This window comes from Xiphophorus couchianus, chromosome 22, assembly GCF_001444195.1.
Source record: "Xiphophorus couchianus chromosome 22, X_couchianus-1.0, whole genome shotgun sequence".
Lineage (NCBI taxonomy): Eukaryota > Metazoa > Chordata > Actinopteri > Cyprinodontiformes > Poeciliidae > Xiphophorus > Xiphophorus couchianus.
In genome coordinates this window covers 23920849-23940706 of record NC_040249.1, presented here as the reverse complement: position 1 = coordinate 23940706, position 19858 = coordinate 23920849, and the positions used below count along the sequence as shown (strand labels likewise).

At 39.8% G+C, this 19858-nt stretch overlaps 1 protein-coding gene across 2 annotated transcripts in view; it reads left to right on the top strand.

Moving 5' to 3' along the window:
- smoc2 (SPARC related modular calcium binding 2) overlaps positions 1-11539 on the top strand; it is a 28432-nt gene extending 16893 nt beyond the window's left edge. The window contains exons 7-14 of one of the 2 annotated variants that reach the window (XM_028007700.1): positions 318-359; positions 1967-2041; positions 3446-3632; positions 5056-5138; positions 9153-9252; positions 9767-10014; positions 10748-10785; positions 11014-11539. In XM_028007700.1, coding sequence (XP_027863501.1) covers positions 318-359; positions 1967-2041; positions 3446-3632; positions 5056-5138; positions 9153-9252; positions 9767-10014; positions 10748-10785; positions 11014-11037 — 797 coding nt within the window. In that variant the 3' untranslated portion in view covers positions 11038-11539. Of the gene's footprint in view, positions 1-284; positions 360-1966; positions 2042-3445; positions 3633-5055; positions 5139-9152; positions 9253-9766; positions 10015-10747; positions 10786-11013 lie in introns of both variants that reach the window. The other variant, XM_028007699.1, reaches the window with a different exon arrangement.
- Positions 11540-19858: the final 8319 nt, after the last annotated feature.

The window sequence follows — 19858 nt, the reverse complement described above, 5'->3', positions numbered from 1 at the left end:
CTTGCCAGCTGCAGTTTTCACCTATAAATTTTCCCACCTCTCTACAGCTTTTTTATCCACACGAAAAGATGGGAAAAAAAGCAGGAATGACTGGTTCCAGTTCTCCTCATCTTTAACGGGTCTCTGCTTTACCCTTTTTAGCATTACAAGTCAACTCTTTCACACACCCAACTTGTTTCCATTCTGTTCTCTTCACTCGTTCCCCCTTCATCTTTCTTGTCTGGGCAACGTGCAAAATCACATTGTAATGTGCTGTCTGACCTTGCTAACATTTGTAATTGTAGTCTCTTTGCAAATATTCTCCATTCTAAACGCAGAACCTATCCCGGTGGAGCCACCATCTCCTCCAGAGGAAGAAGGTAAGCTGCTCTTCATCATCAATAAAGTCTTACAGTTGTTGTGGGGATGATGAGGGAAGAGGAGTTCAGAATGACAACAGAAGCAGCAGAAAAGATGGCAGAAAGAGAGTCCATGGAAACCTTAGGCACAAAGATTAGAATGCACTTTAAGAGCATTCAGGAAACATGTTTTCTGCAAACTAAAGTCTGTAAACATAATAATTCTTTATGGGAGTGTAAAATAACTTTGTTTCTCTAAATATGTGTCTCTATGTGAAAACTATGTGTCTCTATGGAGGATAATCTTCAAGATGAACAACCCTCGAATGGAAAGGACCAACCTTCAGTCACGTGTCTCTACAACAGAGCCTATTTCTGTGAATCTCACAAAGTTTATTTTTACGAAGTTTAATCTTCAAATAAACACAGACTATAACACAAACCAAATCTAATCTCAACTTCCACATTTCACACACTCATTGTGCTCCCAAATGAAGCCAGTTACAAGATTTTAATGTGCAGCTAGGATTAAGTTACTGCTTGTGAAGAGAGCAAGAGTTTTTTAAGACAGACAAATCTTTTCTGCTGACCTGTGCCGTACACTGGATTTGGACTATTTACATTCAAGTCAACATTTTGAATTTGACAAGGAATACTAGGATCACCTGATCCTGACTTACTGACTTACTGCACCAAAAGAAACGCATCAGTGATGCAGTTACATGAAAAATGATCCAATGATTCAGACTTTAGTCCATAAATCACAACGTTCTTGTAACATAAGCATTGAAATGTAAACATCTTTCTCCTAAAATGTTGGTTTCATAATTCTACCAAGTCTTCCTCCCACTCTGATGATCCATGCCTGGATCAAGACTCTGGGCGCTGAACTTATTTTAAGAGGCTCCTTGTCTCGATATCATTAGCTGCCATCTCCTCCTTTAGCCAGTGGAGACGACACGTCTCTGCCTCCAGACCTTGTCTTACTCTTTGTACATTCCAGGTTGTCACTGACTTCTGACTTCTTTTTCTTGCCATGTTTTTAGTTCTGTCATAAATAAACGCACTGCTAACTTGTCATAGTTTGTTGGCCTCAGCTGCGATCACCATGCGTCTGTCGGATACCGTGAGGCCACCCTTATCCAGTCTGAATGAGATTCCAGAGGCCTTGACTTGTTCTAGTGAGGTAGATCAGTGAGTCGGTGTTTCAATCTTGAGGCCATTCATGTGAAGGAGATACTTGATGATGGCTCCACTTCTTATCTGGTAGTTTTTGTAACTTTTTGTGATGATCTGGTTGAGGAAAGTCAGGTCAAAGCACAACTTCATCAGCTTAATATAAACGTTTGAAACCTTTACAACTTTTAGTTTCCTGTTTTACCATTCCAGGCTAGAGAGTATCCATCGCCTCAGTTTCTGGTAGTCAGTTATGCAAAGATTATTAGAACCTCAATGAATGACATTTTTCCACTTTTATCAACAGCAGCCACATGTAGCTTACTTTGTCCACTCCTGAAGTCTGTGTTTCATAGCATGTAGCTTGAGTTTTATTACCTGGGTTTTCTCAGATAATATGCATATGTGTTTTGGACTCCTGTTAACAATGCTGTGTTGATGATTTCTTTCAGACGTCACTTCTCCGTACCCTGACCTGTGGTCAGTGCACTTAAACAGCAACCGGCAGAACAGATCCAGAGCATCACGTGAGTTTCTTTAATGCTGAACTTTGAGATGTCTTCAAATCTCAGCAGAAAGTCCATGTTGAGTTTGTCTGACGTGTGTAAGCAATCATAGTTTGAGGCTGTTCCTGTCTTTTAAGGACTGATGGTGGGTTGTGAAACCAATAGATCTTGGTGTTGAAGTGCATCAGGCTTTGAGTATCTGTTTCACTGTGGTTTCTTGTATTGCTTCAAACCTGTAATTATCACCACATGGCACAAACACAGGATCTCCAGCTCTTCTCATTTTACGCACGTGTGTGTTTATCTTTATACCCCTTCTATGCTCATGGGGGAAATATGTTGGTTTCTGTATTTTAGACTGGCCCATAGATGAGAACCTTCTGTGTATGTGTGGGTCTGTGCGTGAATCCCATTATCATAATTTACAGCCAATAATAAGCCTGAGAAATGCTGCATTGGTGGTTTTGATTACGATATGCTCTTTGGAGTATTGGGGTGAAAAAAACACCCCAACCCCAACAAAGTGAGCCCATAAAGAGGCACAGAGTGAAGAGAGTTAGCTTAGATAGTGGAGAGGTATTTCATTTGGTCTCTTTTGTGTGGCTGAAGATACCCTGTGAAAATAAACAAAGAAAAAGAATATCCATAATCCCACAGCGGCTTCAGAGCCTTGAGGCATGCAGCAAAGAGAGCGAGAGCTTGGCAATAAAAGCTCGTATACTAAAAAGTCCTCCTTTCTTTTCTGACTTCAGTGCTCTTATCTCCCTTGGAGAGCTGCATGAAAGCACGCTGCACTCTCTGTGAAATATAGTTTCTCTCCTATCCAGCACGCTGCGTTTTCTTTGTATGTAACAAAAGACAAGATCATAAAAAATTGTTATTATTGGAAATTTGGAGCAAGTACACATATACTTGGTAATGATCACTCTGCTTTCTCTCTCTCTCTCACACACACACACACACGCCTACACGCCTACACGCCTACAAAGGGCATAAGGAGTGTCCAAATATTTACTTAACTTGGGGCAAAGGGAGCTGTACTTAGTCATTAGCCTGTTAATGTCTATAAACAGTGCAATGAGGGGCTGATATAGCAGTCTACTCACAATGTCTCCAAAGACTCATCCTCAGAAAGTACCTCAAATATAACAAGTGTGCTGAGAGGACAGCTGCTTTTATTTAGCAAATGAATGAAAATAAATCAAAACCATTGCATGTGATGGAAATCCAGCACGGTTTGCCAGATCTGATTGAGATCTTCTTAATAAAATATAAACACATCATTTTGTTTACACAGAGTGTGCGTAAGAAGGTCTTCCGAAAAGTCCTGCCACTTGGACCACCTAAGTTAAAATTGATGTTTTTGTACAGAGCTTAGTAAGGAAGCATTGGATGATCTGTGTGTGAACTCTGAACTCTGTCCAGCTTCATCATGTGACCAGGAGCAACAGTCGGCCCTGGAGGAGAGGAGGCAGCGGAATAATGACGCCGTGTTTGTGCCAGACTGCGCCCAAGGCGGCTTTTATAAACCTGTGCAATGCCACCCCTCCACTGGCTACTGTTGGTGCGTGCTTGTGGATACTGGACGGCCAATACCAGGAACTTCAACCAGGTGGGCAACCAGTTGAAGTTCTCCATAAGTCAAGGAGAAATGTGATTTATCCATGTTTGGAGGGGATACGTACCTACTTTAACTGGAGAGCCTGCATTCAGTGAACATTATTAACGGAAGTAAACGTCCCAACTCCCACTCTTCTGGAGGGAGACTAAAGATTTTCCTCTATTTCTTCATAAAACATTCCTAGAACTTTTATGGAAGTTATTTTCTTGGAATGTTGATTAAATTGACCTTGTACTTTTAAGGAATATTTATGAAACTTACCAAGTACTTTCAAGGAACTTTCCCAGGAGTCTCCTGGAACTTTTATGAAACTTATTCAGTACTTTCCTGGATCTTTTATGGAATTTACTAGCTTACTTTCAAGGATCTTTTCTAGAACTTTCCTGAAAATTTGATGACATTAACTGGATACTTTCATGAAACCTTCCTGGAACATTTATGAAACCTATGGTTAAGAAACTTTAATTGAATGTTTGTGAAATTTACCAGGTACTTTAATGGAACTTACCTGCTACTTTCTTGAAGTTTTTATGAACGTTTTATGGGACTTACCAAGTACCTTCATGGAACTTTTTTCAAAGTAAGAAAGTTACAGAAAGTTATCTTTCTTACCTTTCTGAAAGTTTCAGGTACTTTCATGAAACTTGCCTGGAATGTTTATAAAACTTCTTAACTTTCATTGAACATTTCTGAAACATTCCAAGTGCTTTCAATGAAATTCCCTGGAGGATTTATGAAACTTCAGGTTCTTTCCTGTAGCTTTTATGGAACCTTTTGGTACCAGGCCAGTACCAGGCCAGTACCAGGCCAGTGCCATGACGGTTCCATGAAACGACCCGCTAAACTTGCACATCTGACCTTGACATGCTGGCAGACATCTGTGTTGCTGATACCAGAGATGGACTCAGTGGACTGGATAACAGCAGGTCAAAGGTCAGGCAAGCTGACAGTTGAGGACTAGCTACATTCTTATTAAGCTGCATTGCAAGGTATCACATTAACAGGACTCCAGGCAGAGTGCCAGCCAGCACATTAGGGCACATATGGAAGTGAGGTTTTTCCTCCTTGTCACTGGCCAGTTTTTTGACCCCATCAAACAGCAGCTAGAAGGACAACACTATCTGTCAGGGAGGCTGTGGAGGCATCCTTGTGTCCCACGCTCCCTGGCTGCCTCTCTTTTTCTAACACCATCCCTCCCCTTTCTGTCCTCATTCCACTTCCAACTTCTTCCCCTCTTTTTGGATGAGTTTCACAGCCCCTGGTTCACCACAGAATGATCATTTGGATCCCTAAGATTTAAGTGACCGGGGTCACTGGAACACAGGATTCTTCAGATTTTACGATGAGGGCTTCAATGTTGTAAACAATCCCTTAGGTCCCATGCAACCTTGACTTGATTCACATTTTTTTACAGGTACGAACAGCCAAAGTGTGACGGTAATGCCAGAGCTCATCCAACTAAACCAAAGGACCATTATAAAAGCAGACATCTCCAAGGTATTTCTCCAGTTACTGGAATTTGTCTTTATTTTTCCTCTTCCTTCAGACCACATGGGGATGTTTTTAACATCTTGGCCTCAAACTTCTGCCAAGCTTCCAATGCTTTGATAACAATGTGTGTGTTTGTGCCTGTTAGTGTGTGTAGACATCATTAGCACTGATGGTCAAGGAAAAGCTTGATAAAGAGCAGAGGATTACCAGATAGCACCCTTCACTGGTCAATAAGCAGGCAGACAGAGACGGATTGGGGGAGGATTAATCTTCAACTGACACTGGAGATGAAGGACAGCGAATGAAAGCAGTGAGGAGGAACAGCAGGGAGGTGAGCTGCAGATAATGGATAATAGGATGCCAGAGACAGGTGGTGGTACTATGACTGATAGCAATGCAGATAGCTAAATTAAAAGCAGAAGATCGGTTTAGGGTAATGTTAATACCTTTGTCTTAATTACATAAAACTGCTTTAAGGGGAACTTTTGCAGGATAAAATCAGATTGCTTGCATCTGACTGCAATGTTTGCAGATGTGTCTGAATGGATTTGGGAGAATTTAGAAACAAAACACAAACAGGAAAGAATGTTTGTTTGAAAGCAGTTGTAGACACTGTGAATGAAGATGGAAAAAGCCTTAAAGTTATTTTTGTTAGAAGTGGAAAAGCTTAGAGAAATCAACTTTCAATTTGTGTACATTTCATTGGTTCAAGAAGCTCTTAATTTGTAATGAGTGATTCCTTGTTTTTCTGGGACATAAGTCAACCTGACACACTGAGGTCTATTACTCTTAGATAGCCTTGAAAACAAGAAAGATAAGAAAATATGACATAATGATGAAGTTGGAAAACGGGACAGCAACATTAAAAGAAACTGTGTGCATTTGTCAGATTAAACTACCATTTTACAATTTTTATTTTTTGCAACAATTAAAGAAAATCTGGCCTGAAACAAACAGTGAATGACTGGAGAGAAGCACCTTATGATCAATGTGAAGCACGGTGGAGGACATGTGGTGCTATGGGCCTGATTTTTTCCCCTTGAAGGTCATAGGATCTTTGTTGAAGTGCATGACTTCTTTCAGTGACGATGTTTTCATGCAGAGCAGTTTGCTGAACTGTTTGGCTAACAGCAGCATTCTTACTCTTTATTTTTGATATGATATGTTAATAATTCAGCTTTTATCTCTCTGCAGCACCTCACTCAATCTCTTTTTCACTTCAGCCCTGTTGGAATTAACTTTGACATAAAAACTTTAGGCTAAAAAGTGATTTGTTTTTTTGTTTTAGAGTTGTGGTTTTCAGTCTGTGCATGTAAACAAATCCTAGTTAAATCCGAGTATTTCTCGGCAAATCAGCTGTTTTTTATGTTTTTTTTTGTTTATTTTTGTTGGTTTGGTAAACATTTTAATAATCCAGCAGCATGTGAACAGAGCAGCCTCTGTTCCCTCCTCATCCACAGCTGTTTATGTAACACAGTGCCAGGGAACGCTGCAGGGAATGCGCTCGCCTCGCAGGTGCTGCATTTAGCAGAACAGCTCTGCGTCTCAGTGCAGGCGGCATCAGGGACGTTTCATAAGAAGCACAGAGACAATTAGCTCACAGATAAATTCTTCTTAGAAAGCCAAATATCTCTCATCTCTACTCTCAAGTGGCATGTGTGGAGATAGAAAACTGTGCTATTGGAAAGACCTCATGCTCGAGACATCCTGACTGTTGTGATACAACAAATAATACTTTATGCACTGATGGACACAGACTTCATTCTAAACCCGCCAAATTTACTTGCATAATGTGAACCAAGTTTTCCAATTATGAAAGAAGCCAAAACATAGTGAAAAACAAACAAAGCATCTTGTTTTCTTCATAAGCAGTTGCGTCAACGACTGTAAACGTCGTCACAGAGCAAACACAGAATAATTATAAATGTTGCCTTTACATGGCTGCAGCCCATTTGCAGCTGAAGCGCTGGTGTTGAGAGGTTTATGGGGCGAGAAGCAAGAATGGAGCGCCTTGCCATGGAAGGGGGGGAGAGGAAAGCCAAGCCGCTGGAGCGGGATGGCTGGGCAGCGCTGGGGCAGGCGTCGTGAGCTGTGGCTGTGAATGCTGACAGAGTTCTGCTCCGCGTGGCTCCACAGAAAAACACTGCTTCTTATTAGCAGCCATGCACAGGAGCACACACACACCCACACACCCACGCACACACACACACGCACACACACACACACACGCACACACCCCCACTGGCCAGTCGCTTAGAGTCTGGTTCTGCAATTAGGCTTTTTTTTTCATTTACATCGTCTTGCAAACCCATTCATACCCCTTGAAGCCTTTCAGATTTCCTCCCAGTATAAACACAAACCAACGTATTTCACTGGTTCTGAGTCATAAACTAACACAAACGTAAACATAATTGTGAAGTGACATGAAAATAATACAAGGTTTTGAATATGTTTTCCATAAAGAAATCTGATGCATGTCCTCAAATATATCTGACAGGGTGACTTTTAGGGAAGATTAGCAGAATTCAGTTCAGTTCAATTCAATTCAGTTCAGTTCAGTTCAGTTCAATTCAATTCAATGATGCATACTGCAAAAAAAGCCCAGCCCTACCAAGTATTGTCTAGTTTCTAGTGCAAATATTTTAGTAATAAGATAAAACTAACTTACCAGTAACTTTTCAACAATAAATAGGAGCTTGTTTTACGTCAATTATTCCTTATTGATGAAAAAAGAACAACTTCCATTGGCAGATTATTTTACTAAGATGACATTTTCCCATGTTACAAGTGAAATAATCTCTCAGTAGAACTTGTTCTTTGTCATCAGTATTAAGGAATAATCTACTTAAAACAATCTCCAATTTATTGCTGAAAAATTACTTCTCAGTTATTTTCTTTTATTTGAAGTGTACTAAGATATCTGCACGAGAAATAGACAAAAAATACTTGATAAGACTTTGTGTGTTTGCAGTGAAGGCTTTAAGATTCTGTGCTGTGTCTGTCAAACTTGTGTATAATACAGCTACACTAATTATAAAAAGAGACATGAGCCATTTGCCACTGCAGCTCTAAAATAAACGTAAAACAGCCAAACTCAATTTCCTTAGAGCGACTGCAGGAACATTAGTGTCCTACAGTTAAACACTGTCCAGACAGACATTGGCGCTAGTCTCTCTCAGTCCCCAAAGAAAAAGCTTTTACTGCCAAGAGGAAGCAGCTAACGCTTGACGCGCTCAGATTCCAGAGTCCGTCCTCTGCAGCACCTTCGGCTCGGCGCTGAACGCTCACCCTGTGAGAGCCTGGAGGAGGCTGGGTGTTCACTGGGATGCTGGTCACCACCTGTTAGAGGCCCAAAGCTGCCATTATCTCCTGCACAGGAGAATCTGGCCCTGCAGGCGAGGGCCGTAAAAACAGCAGGAACCTGCGCAGGACTTCTTGTTCTCTGCAGGCGCAGATTGTGAGAAAGCAGGAAGAATCTCTCAGGCCTTCGTCGCCTTCAGTTTTTGTGGAGCATCCTTGGTCAAGTTGCTCTTAAAACTTTATGACCTGACCGACAATTACTGTCATTAGGGTCATTCTACCACTGAATTTTCTCAACTTTCCGCAAGTAATAATCCTTCAATGTTTGTTTTTACCAGGTAGCAATCATGGATTTTACTTTATAACATGATCTTGCTTATTTTAGTTATTTTTAGTGCTAACTGTACCACAAAATACCCGCTTTGGGGTTGTTTTGACTGCTGAAGGAAAGCCTTTATTTTTTATTCTGAACCAAGTGAGTCTGTGACACTGTAAAACGTTTCCTCCTGCTGCTCAGAACAATCTTTACTGGAGAAAGTAAGATGATGTATTTACTCCTCTCTTGGTTTTATGTGCTTTTCATATTAAGACAACATGATTTGCCTCTTCTTCTCAACATTTATCAGGTTCCTAATAGTGACTGTACTGCATTTTTTGCAAAGCCAGTGAACTGCATCCATCATGCTCCTACAAATTCTGGTCTGTGGTGGATTTTTGCAGGCTGTCCTGGGGCAAAGAAAACAGAGTTCTTGACGAGTGTTCTTGACGCGCTGTCGACAGACATGGTGCATGCTGTCACAGATCCAGCATCCGCCGGAAGGTATGGAAGTGAAAACGTTCCTCTTGCAATTACTTATCACATCAGTGGCCACAGTTTTTCACCTCGAGGCATGAAGGCAGTTTACCCTCCTAACAGGCAGAAACATTCATATTACAGTAGTTAATAATATGATGAAATAGCACAGGATCAATGAATGGAAAAATAAACTGGAATGTCATTAATAAGTTCATTTATTTCAGTAATTCAGTTCACAAAGTGAAGCTCAAAACAAAGGCAAAAGGAGCCCCAACCAACACCAACTATTGAGTTCATAGTATGTACAGTAATGGATACACTTGTACTATTTTTATTGTATTTTTATAATAATTTATAATAATCCCAATTTGTTAGAAACTGGAGGTTGGATTTTTATTATTGTCAAAATTAACAGAAATAAAAGTTAGACGCATGTGAATGAATCTGAATAGCATAGATCTTTTATTTTAGTTAAATTACTGAAATAAATCCACTTTTCAATGATGTTCAGACTGACTGACATGCAGCTGTCCCTCAGGATGGCCGAGCCTGACCCCAGCCACACTCTGGAGGAGAGAGTCGTCCACTGGTACTTCAGCCAGCTTGACAAAAACGGCAGCGGAGACATCGGAAAGAAGGAGATCAAGCCTTTCAAGCGCTTCCTGCGCAAAAAGTCCAAGCCGAAGAAGTGTGTGAAGAAGTTTGTGGAGTACTGTGACATCAGCAACGACAAGGCGCTATCGCTGCAGGAGCTCATGGGCTGCCTCGGGGTGACCAAGGAAGACGGTAAGCTGCATAAAAAACGGCTGGAAAATCCCTTCACTTTACAGATCCCAACTATCTGCTGCTGAAAACCTAAATCAAAACTAATTCAATCTGCTTATTACAGAATACATTTGGATCACAACAGAACTGGGTTACTAACAGGAAGAGAAATGTAATTGTAACCAAAATAATTGACTGAGTTAAACCAGCACGCCTCAGGTGGGAGTTTTTCAACCAATCAGATTCAAACTTTACTCTTTTGTTTGCTCCTTATCTTTAAACTCCAATAACAGAGTTTTGATTAAATTTCTGATTTATGAAAACGATTCCGTAGGTAAAACTCCACATCTGAGGTGTGTGTGTGTTTCAGTAAATAGTTGGAGACCTTTACTGTTCGACAAGTGTTGAAGCAGCCTAAATAACCCTAAATCTTGCTTTAAAAATAAAACCTTATTCTTTTATCAATAAGTATATATACAAAAACTGCAAAATTTTTTCCCCCAGGTGCCAAATTCAACAAAATCTGTCCAAAAATGGGACGTTGGTAGAAAAAAAAGAAAAAACAGGAAAAGAGAAAAAAAGAAAAAACTGGGACATCTATGTTGTTGTAAATCTGTCATTTTATTACTGCAGCACAACTAAAGCAATATTCCTTATTAAAGGCTCTGTTTATTAGCAAAGTGAGGTCTGAACTTTTCTACTTTGTTGTTCATTTTTAGGTTGCTGAAGTTAAAAACCTGCTTTTGTCTTACAGGTGCCAAATCGGGGGAAGACCTGCCTTCCAGTAAACTAGTAAGTAAAAATGAATGGGAAAATTAGATGCATGATCTGAGTTAAATTACTGAAATCAGTTTATTTACATAGTTAAAAAGCTAGCTTGGCTATTAGCTCGTTAGCGGAAGTGTACCCACCACTGCGTAATATTATCTGTTTGAGTGATGTGAATCCTGAATATGGAGTTAGGTGAACTGTAAAAACATGAACCAGTTTGTTTAACAGGATTTAATTTTCCCTCCACAGAACCCTGTGAGGAAACAGGGCTAACTTCTGACGCTCTGAGTCCCAGAATCTACCCTCACCAATCGGCAACAGTGGAAACTATAGTATTTGCACTTTGTACTTTAAGAGAAAAAAAAGAAAATGTAAATTCACTTTGTAGAAATTAGATATTTAAACACACTGCTGAATCTGTGAACGGTGTAGTTAACGTTTTATGTCCTTACATCCAAGAAATACTTAACACATACAATGTATGTGTCCTTTGTGTGTCTAAAAATTTACTTTTAAAAAAGCAGAGCAGGTTTTTATGTTTGATGCTAGATTTTTTTTTGCCCCAGTTAGTTTTCAAGGCAGATATTTGTATAGTTTGCTCTGTAGCATCAATAAATTAGACCACATCATCTTGTCTGCTTATCTGTTACATATGTTTTTGTGTTTTGTAAAGCAGTTTGCAAGAATGTATTAATAATTATGCAGTAAATCATAAAAATGTCTCATATGTTTGCATATATTCATCTTTATTAGAAATAAAGAACTCTTTTATACATGTTGTGGTGTGGGTCTGTCTCATTGATTATAAATAAAGTTAAATCAGGCAGTCTCTTTGTTTTCCTGAAACCTGCTTCATGTTTTACAGTTTATCTTGTCATATAAATCTTACATTATATTTGCTTTTTTGTGTTTTTTTTACACGGCCTTTAATAAAACAGCTTGTCGACATCTTCTCAAAGAGCCAAGTATTAGTCACACACAGCAGAGGTTGTATATCTTTTGGTTTAACAAAGGTTTGCCAGTTCCCTTGAGCCAATATGTTTAAATTGGAAGAACAAGTGATGCTGTTCTTGTTACAGATTTTCCTCACGTACTGAAAACACATGATGTGCAGCCTCGTTCGTATGTTTCTATTAAATATGGATTTAGGAAATCTAATTAGTTTTAAGGATTCAGAAGTATGTTTTCAGACTATTTTGAACATTTTGTATGTAATTAACTGCTCTTCAAAAAAGGAAATACTGACAAACTCCAGATATGTGATCACCTTAAATCAAAACATGGCTGAAAACTAATCCAGCCGCCTGGCTAAACATTAAAAAGTTTAAAACATAATCTGAGAAACAAGACTGGATAAGGATTAAAGCTTTAAGGGATATGAAGGCGACTGGGATCTGAAACTGGAGAATATTGCTGCAAGGCAGCAATATAATTGGTCCACTGTGCTGACCAACTGTGAACTATTATCACCAAAATCTCCAGGTGGGAAACAGGTGAGAATAAATACTGAATGCAGATCAGCTGTGGACATGAACACAGAAAGCTGGAAAATAAATTCTGAGTCTATTAAAATGAAAAGACTAAACAGATCAGCAAACAATCAATACACAAGAATCAGCTACAATGTGAAAAAAAGAGAAAGTTGACAAAACTGAACTAAAGTCATTTGGATTATCCATCCATTTTCTGTTCACCCTTGTCCCTAATGGGGTCGGGAGGATTGCTGGTGCCCATCTCCAGCTACGTTCCGGGTGAGAGGCGGGGTACACCCTGGACAGGTCGCCAGTCTGTCGCAGGGCAACACAGAGACATACAGGACAAACAACCATTCACACACACACTCACACCTAGGGAGAATTTAGAGAAACCAATTGACCTGACAGTCATGTTTTTGGACTGTGTGAGGAAGCCGGAGTACCCGGAGAGAACCCACGCACGCACAGGGAGAACATGCAAACTCCATGCAGAAAGACCCCGGCCGGGAATCGAACCCAGGACCTTCTTGCTGCAAGGCAACAGTGCTACCAACTGCGCCACTGTGCAGCCCCATTTGGATTATGATGAACTAATTGTTTGAAAGGTATTCCAAAAAATGCCTTTTCTTTCCCACCATTAATATTGGAAATGTAGACTGTTATTTATCTTCCAAGGGATGTGAGAGTCTTTTAGAGTAAAGTATCATGAACTCTTTGAACTCCAGGATATTTTACAGAAAAATGTGTGGCTGGTGCCAGAAAACTGAAAATCATGGGGAATTCTAGCAGAATAATGATGTAAAACATGTCATTAAATTAAAAATGGTTCTAGGGGAGAAAATTGAAGCCATTTGTTGCAATATTGATTTTGTAAAAAAAAAACATTTACTGGTGGATGATGTTTTTTCCTTCTTAATAAATGCCTTCCCTCTGGGTGCTTATAATTACGACCCCAGTCACTCTGAGGTTTGAAAAGATTCTCTGTTGAGCAACAACATTCAGCTCAGACCAGCTTTGACTCACACCACTGTGCATTGTTTTGTTCCTGCCTGATTATGCTGAGGCTGCTAAGTAATCAGCCGTGGCTTTTCGCCCTTATAAATCTGTGAAGTGCTGAGCCGCTGACCTCAGACTGACCCGCTCGCTCTGGCTTAACCTCTAATTTATGATTAACACATCAGTCTCTTTTCTGTGATCTAATCCAGCCCAATGGTCTGGGTTTAACACCCCAGGGAAACACAGAGGAGAGATCATTACTGACAGTGGATTAGAGCTGGATAACCTTTGACCTTTTTAAACGCCCTCTTTCCACAGCATTAGAAGTTGTTGAACTGAATCCAGAAAAACCCACAAAAGTAATGTGCCAATTTGGTTTTTAATGAGAAACAAAATTAATAATTATTTCTCAATGTCTTGCATTTTGTAAACAGAGAACTCAAAATCCTGATCTTAATTAAAACATTTAGCTAAGTGCGCTAAATGTTTTCAATGTTAGCAAAAGCGCTAAACTAAAAATTAGCCCCACTATTAGCACATTAGTGGATTGGTGAAAGTGTGCCCACTTCTGGCCTTCCACATCACCGGGGTCCAACCAATCAGCGCCAAGAAAAATGAAATCCGTTCCTGGATTGGCTGTTTTACAAACACCAGCCAATAACGTACTAAGTAGCATTGTATCAAAGTATTTTTACTTCCTAAGCTGCATTTTCTTTCAAATATTTTACATAAGCACAATCTTGAGTCCAGTTCAAAATGAAAATCTCTGAACCGTTAAAAGGCAGAAGACAGATTTAGACTGAATTCTCTTCAGCCATATCATCTGTTGACGCTGCTCCTGTTACAGGTGCAGCAATTTCAAGGGTCCTGAAGATCCAGCCTTCCTCCTACACAATGCTGAACTCTCATCAAGAGGAATTTTTCTCTCCTCTGGGCAGCGATGTATGTAAACACTTTTTATGATTTGGCTGGATGTCAGGGCCTGGTTTTCCCAACATGTTCCCTTGATGGCTTGGACTCCAGCCTGAACTGATGGAGTGGCTGAAGAAAAGCCCCCAAACCTTTTGGCACCATCACCAGAACTTTCTCACCATTGGCAGAACCTCCTCATCTCGCTCTCTTTAACCCTGGTTCTTCACTCCTCTCACTCCCATATACACAAACACACTCTGCAAGCACAGAGATACCATTGAGCATGAGCCGCTGGCACACATTGGTGTGTTTTAATGGGCAAAAGGAGGCACCCAATCGCCCTGCTGGCAGGCTGTGGACTGCGGACTCATGAAGAAATTACTGTCAGAAGCCATCAGGGCTTTAATAGCCTCTGGCCCAGCAGCGGCTTCCCCCGCTGCCCCAGAGGGGTTCTGGTCTGCGGGTAAACAGCTCGGGGACGGCCTGCACCCTGGGACCTTCTCTGTTCAGCTCTCACTCACACACACACCTGAGGAGTCCAGGCAGCGCAGCAGAACACAGACACTGCACTGAAGAAAATGAATCAGTGAGAAAGAGAAACTACTGAATGCAGGTGGTACACTTCATACAAAAGGCCTTTTGATAAATGATGTCTCCCCTAAAAAGTGCACATTTTCAGCTGACTTAAAGCAGGTTGAAAACAAGAAGGTTGTACTTTATATTCTCCTTTTAACATTCATTTATGTTGGGATGCCACAATGATGATTTTGTTTGTCGCTGACTCCATCCCAGCCCAGATTTCTTTACTGCACTCACCTGCTCACTTTATGATACAAACATTAGTGAAAGTGTGTCCACTACTGGTCTTCTCTGTTTGTAGGGGTTCAATCAGCGCCAAGGAAATTTTATTCTGCCCCGATTGGCTGCTTTGCAAATGTTAGCCAATAGTAAATCAAGACATTTTGATGTGTAACTTTGCAAAATGTAATGTGTCAATTGTTGATTGTGTTCTATGACTTTGTATTTTTGTATATTTATGATGTAAAGCACTTTGAATGGCCCTGTTGCTGAAATGTACCATACAAGATATTCGCGTTGAATTCATATGGAGTTTAAAGTCCTTGAAACGATTTTCCTCTAACGTGTCACTTCTGTAAAACTATCTGAAGCATGTGATCATAACGTTCCCTCTTAACAGTTTGCTAAGTTATTCATATTTTATGAATTGATTTGTCTTTTATTGCATCATATTTAAAAAATGCAACAAATTTTCCTATGATTTTATGTGATAGAGCAACACAAAGTTATGCATAAATGTGAAGGGGAAAGAAAAGGCTGTTTTTTTTTTTATTTACTTGTTTCTGAAAAGAAAAACAACACATTTCACTCCAATTACAGTAGCAAATCTTATTAACTAAATGATCATCAAAAATAATTTATTTCATTAACTTGACACTAAATGAAACACATTGCATGAATTAATTTCACACTGACTGATGTTTTCAAGTCTTTATTTCTGTTGATTATGATGATTTTACGCTTACAGCAAAAGAAAACATGACATTTGAGATTATTAAATCAGACCAATAAAATACATAATTTTTAATTCATAATTTATGAAAAGTGCACTCATGCCTGCTTAACTCTGAAGACCCAGATACAGAAAACATAAAGAAAAAAATGTGAAGCCTTCCAGATGGCTCTGTAGCTTGGAGATGGAAATATAACATTTATTTTTTTTGTAAGGTTTATATAAAAAATATTTAGCTTTTTTGTGCAACAGGGTTTTACTGAGATTAAAATACAGAAAACACAGATGGATTCTGTTTACTGATTAGATAACTTTTCTCATGATAACTGGATTTTATTTAGGAGTCCAGGAGGGATGAATGCAAATTTACACCACATTTCTTTTGATATTTTTTCTTTAAAAAACTCCAAATGCCATGGAAATGTTTCCTTAAAATCTACAGTAAATCCCTACAAACAGAAAACACTCTGTTGGTCCTTTATGCTTAATCCTAATAAAATGTAATGACGTTTGTAGTTGCAACATGACAAAATGTGGGGAAGTTTAAGGGACACAAAGATTTTTGGAAAGCACTATATGGATGATTTTGAAGAAATTAAGAACATTAAGATTTATTTGAAGTAATTATCTAAATGACCAAGTATTAACAAAATTATGGCACATTAGAGTAAAACGGGAAATGGGCACATCAGCTATCAGGACACTGTGAATAACGTTAAGTTGACTGTGTGTCCATTGCTGTTGTCCAGCCTCAGTTCTTCTCATGCTGCGTTACTTGACATGGATGCATCGCTGCCAAAACAGCAAACCATGCAAGATAAAACGCTGCGCTCCAGATAAGAGTGTCTGCAGCGTTAAGGGAAAAACCGAAGGGGGAGCGTCGTCCTCTGCACCCACTGGTGACATGTGCAACATTTCTCATTTATGTGTTCCAGCTGAACGGAGCGGCTGCCAAGTCCAGGATCTGGGCTGACATCAGAATTTCCCGCAGTGATAAAGAGACTTTTGTTTGATAGAGGGAGGAGAGAAAAAAATAACTGGGATGCAGACAGAGTGATATGGGCAATTAGAGGAATGAAACTCCCACAAGACAACAGGCAGGGTGCTTGTATCTGTGACCTCAACAGCTACAAACACCTACAGTTTGGACAAGAAACTGTAGAAGTGTACAATTTGACACTTTCTGTCAAATTGTTTGACAGGAAGTGAAGTAATAATGTTTCCAACAAAGCTTGCTGATCTGAGGCTGATATTTTCTCTCATCTCTGAATATTCAGGAGGATTGCAACACCAGGGTCTGCAGACAGGGAACGAGCAGGCAGGATACCGGCCCTTTAATCTCACACTGCCTGCCCTCTGACATGATATAACTGTAACTTATTTGAGCAGGAGAGGCGCTAGCTGTGTGATGGGGGTGGCAGTGAAGGTGGGAGGGGGGGAAGCTGTCGGGTCTAAACCCAGGGGATTAAAAGGGTGACTTCTCCTCAGGAATGCTCCTCTGACAGCCAAGGCCCGCCCACCCACAGCTGCCTGCAGCAGACAGGTGCACGGCCGGGGCCAGGCGGGCGGTGGATGGGTGTCTGTGGGAGTGGGGGTTCATACTGCCATGAGTCCAGACAGATAACAGCATCAACCACTGAGCCCAACAAATTAACCAGGACAGTCAGTACGCCCCTGAAAAACATAATCCTGGAAAAAAACTCAAAAAGTTACATCTACACAGCAGGCCAATCTGATCCATCTTTTTTCACGGCAAGCTGAAATCCCAACTCCAATCTTTTCGCCTACTAAAGAAATCCTATCTGTGCCACGTCTATGTGTGGAACTAAATTGGATATGTAACTTATTGTTTTCAAAGTGTCTGCATTCTGAACAATCATGTCTCATTTTATCCACTTTCTTCACTTCCAGTATCTGAGATTTGGTATCGGCCAATACTGATCTGATACAGAAAAACAGGACAAATTGAGCTAAAGCTTTTTCTTTTGTTAAACAGAGACATAAATGTACTAAAGGTTGAAGGTTGTTTGGCCAAGCTTCACAAGTACATTTAAAAACTACATAACTCTGATTTGTTAGGTGTGTTGACTGCAACAGTTGCAGTAATCAATGTGACTAAAAATAAACGCATGACTGAGTTTTTCTAGGTTTTTCTGGGACATTTTCTAATCCTGGAAATGTTCTTCAGGTGATAGAAGGCCAACTTTGTAACTGACTTTATGTGGCTCTGACGGTTCAGGTCAGAGTTCATCACTACACACAGATTTGGGGCTTAGTCATAGTTTCTGGCTGTAATAACTGAAGTTGTGTGCTGACTCTAGATGATCCAAAAATAATAACTTCTGCTTTGTTTCTATTCAGCTGGAGAAAGTTTTGGCACATCCATAAAAATTGTGGTTCTACAAATTATTGACTTGGAAGGGGATTAATATAAATATTCACCACACTGTTATACATCATGTCTTTCCCACTTTTCATTTATGGACTAATTTCTGTTGTTCACACAAAGTTCCAAATAAAAAGAACTGTAGTTTGTCTTTGCGATCTAAAATCATGTGAAGGGTTATAATCACTTTTACAAGCAGTCGTAACTTGCAGAAATCGACTCAGATCCAGAGATTTACACAATTACCAAATAATCCATAGTTTGGGATTAGAAACTCTTACAAACACGTTCTAAGCAGATTGAGAAGCCTCCAAAGTGGAAAACCGAAGTGAGATGAATAAATTAGAGCTTAGGCTCAGACACAGGCGGCCTGAACAACAGTCACCAGTCCAGTCATTTCACCAACATGTGAAACACAAAGCGGAACAGCACACCATCCTCCACCTTTATTGATAATGTGCTGTTGAAGACATGCTGAAAAATAATTGAATTCATATTTTATTGCTGCAGCAGAAACCCACAAGGAAATGTTGGGAAAATCCTTTAATTTGAGTGATTAATTTCAAAATTAAGGAATAATTATTTTTATAATAAAATTAGCTTATAAAGCCAAAAACCCTGCAGTCATCATGTTACTGGGTTTTTATATCAGGATAATGATCCAAATCAACACAGAAATGGTTCTCCAGGCGTAAAATTGGTATTTTCCCAACTTTGATGTCACACCTGAATCCTAATAAAACCTGGAGTGAAAACCAAAGAATTCAAAAAGAAGAGGTTCAACTATTGGGTCATTAGTGATTTATTCTGCTTTTAGTAAATGTTCCCAAATCAGAAGCTGTATTTTTTTTTTATAATTATGACAATATGTTGCCAGAAGAAGAGCCACAGGCTTTAAATATGTTCAGCAATGTGTTGTCTTATTCATATCTGGAAAGGCCTGACTTCCTCCCTGTGCTTGTGTGTTAATCACCTTAGAAAACTCAAAAGTAAAGGATTAATTTCCCTCCTCCTTGTTTCCATGTAGATTAGATCTATAATGGTACATGCACAGCGGTTATAGTAACATCTCAAGTTGCAACGGCGAACAATAATCACTGCTGCTGCTCCACAACGGCCTCTTGTTCAGAAGGAAAGGAAAAATCCCTCACAAATCTTCCTTTGAAGCCGGTGGGATTGGTGTGTGTGTGATTGTGCTTCTAAGATGTTTGATTGATAGAGGGTCTGTGAAATGTGACTCTTTGTTTTGCTCCGTCTCCGCTGACCTGCCCTGTCATGTCTCCCCCTGTTTGAGAAGCAGGTAGTCTCTCCAAACATCTGGCGGGCCAACGCGGGGCTCAGGTGGTGGGACTGGAGCTCCTGAGAGGTCAGAGATGAAGAACCAGGGTCACACTGGCATCCAGGTGGATGCTCTGCAGGAATGCCACACACTTTTGTTCCTGGAGCAAAAAAAAGCTACAGAAAACAAATGTAGCTCAGATGGAAGCACTTGATTTTCTTTCCCACAAGTAAAGCTTAGGATGCAGAAATTAAATTACGAATCTGAATTAATTTAAATGGAAATATTTATTTTGTTAATCAACATTGACAGTCTTTAAGATTCACCATCTGCTGGAGAAAAACAAAACATTTCTTTGTTTCTTTTTTGTCTGTTGTTCTGCAGTAAAAATAGGAACAAATGTGGATCAAAGTCCCAGATCTGTCCAGTCACTGATTCAGAGAAAATATTACAACCTTTAAACTTTCATAATATCTAAACCAATTCAACTTACTTGCTGCAAAACTCTTCAATTA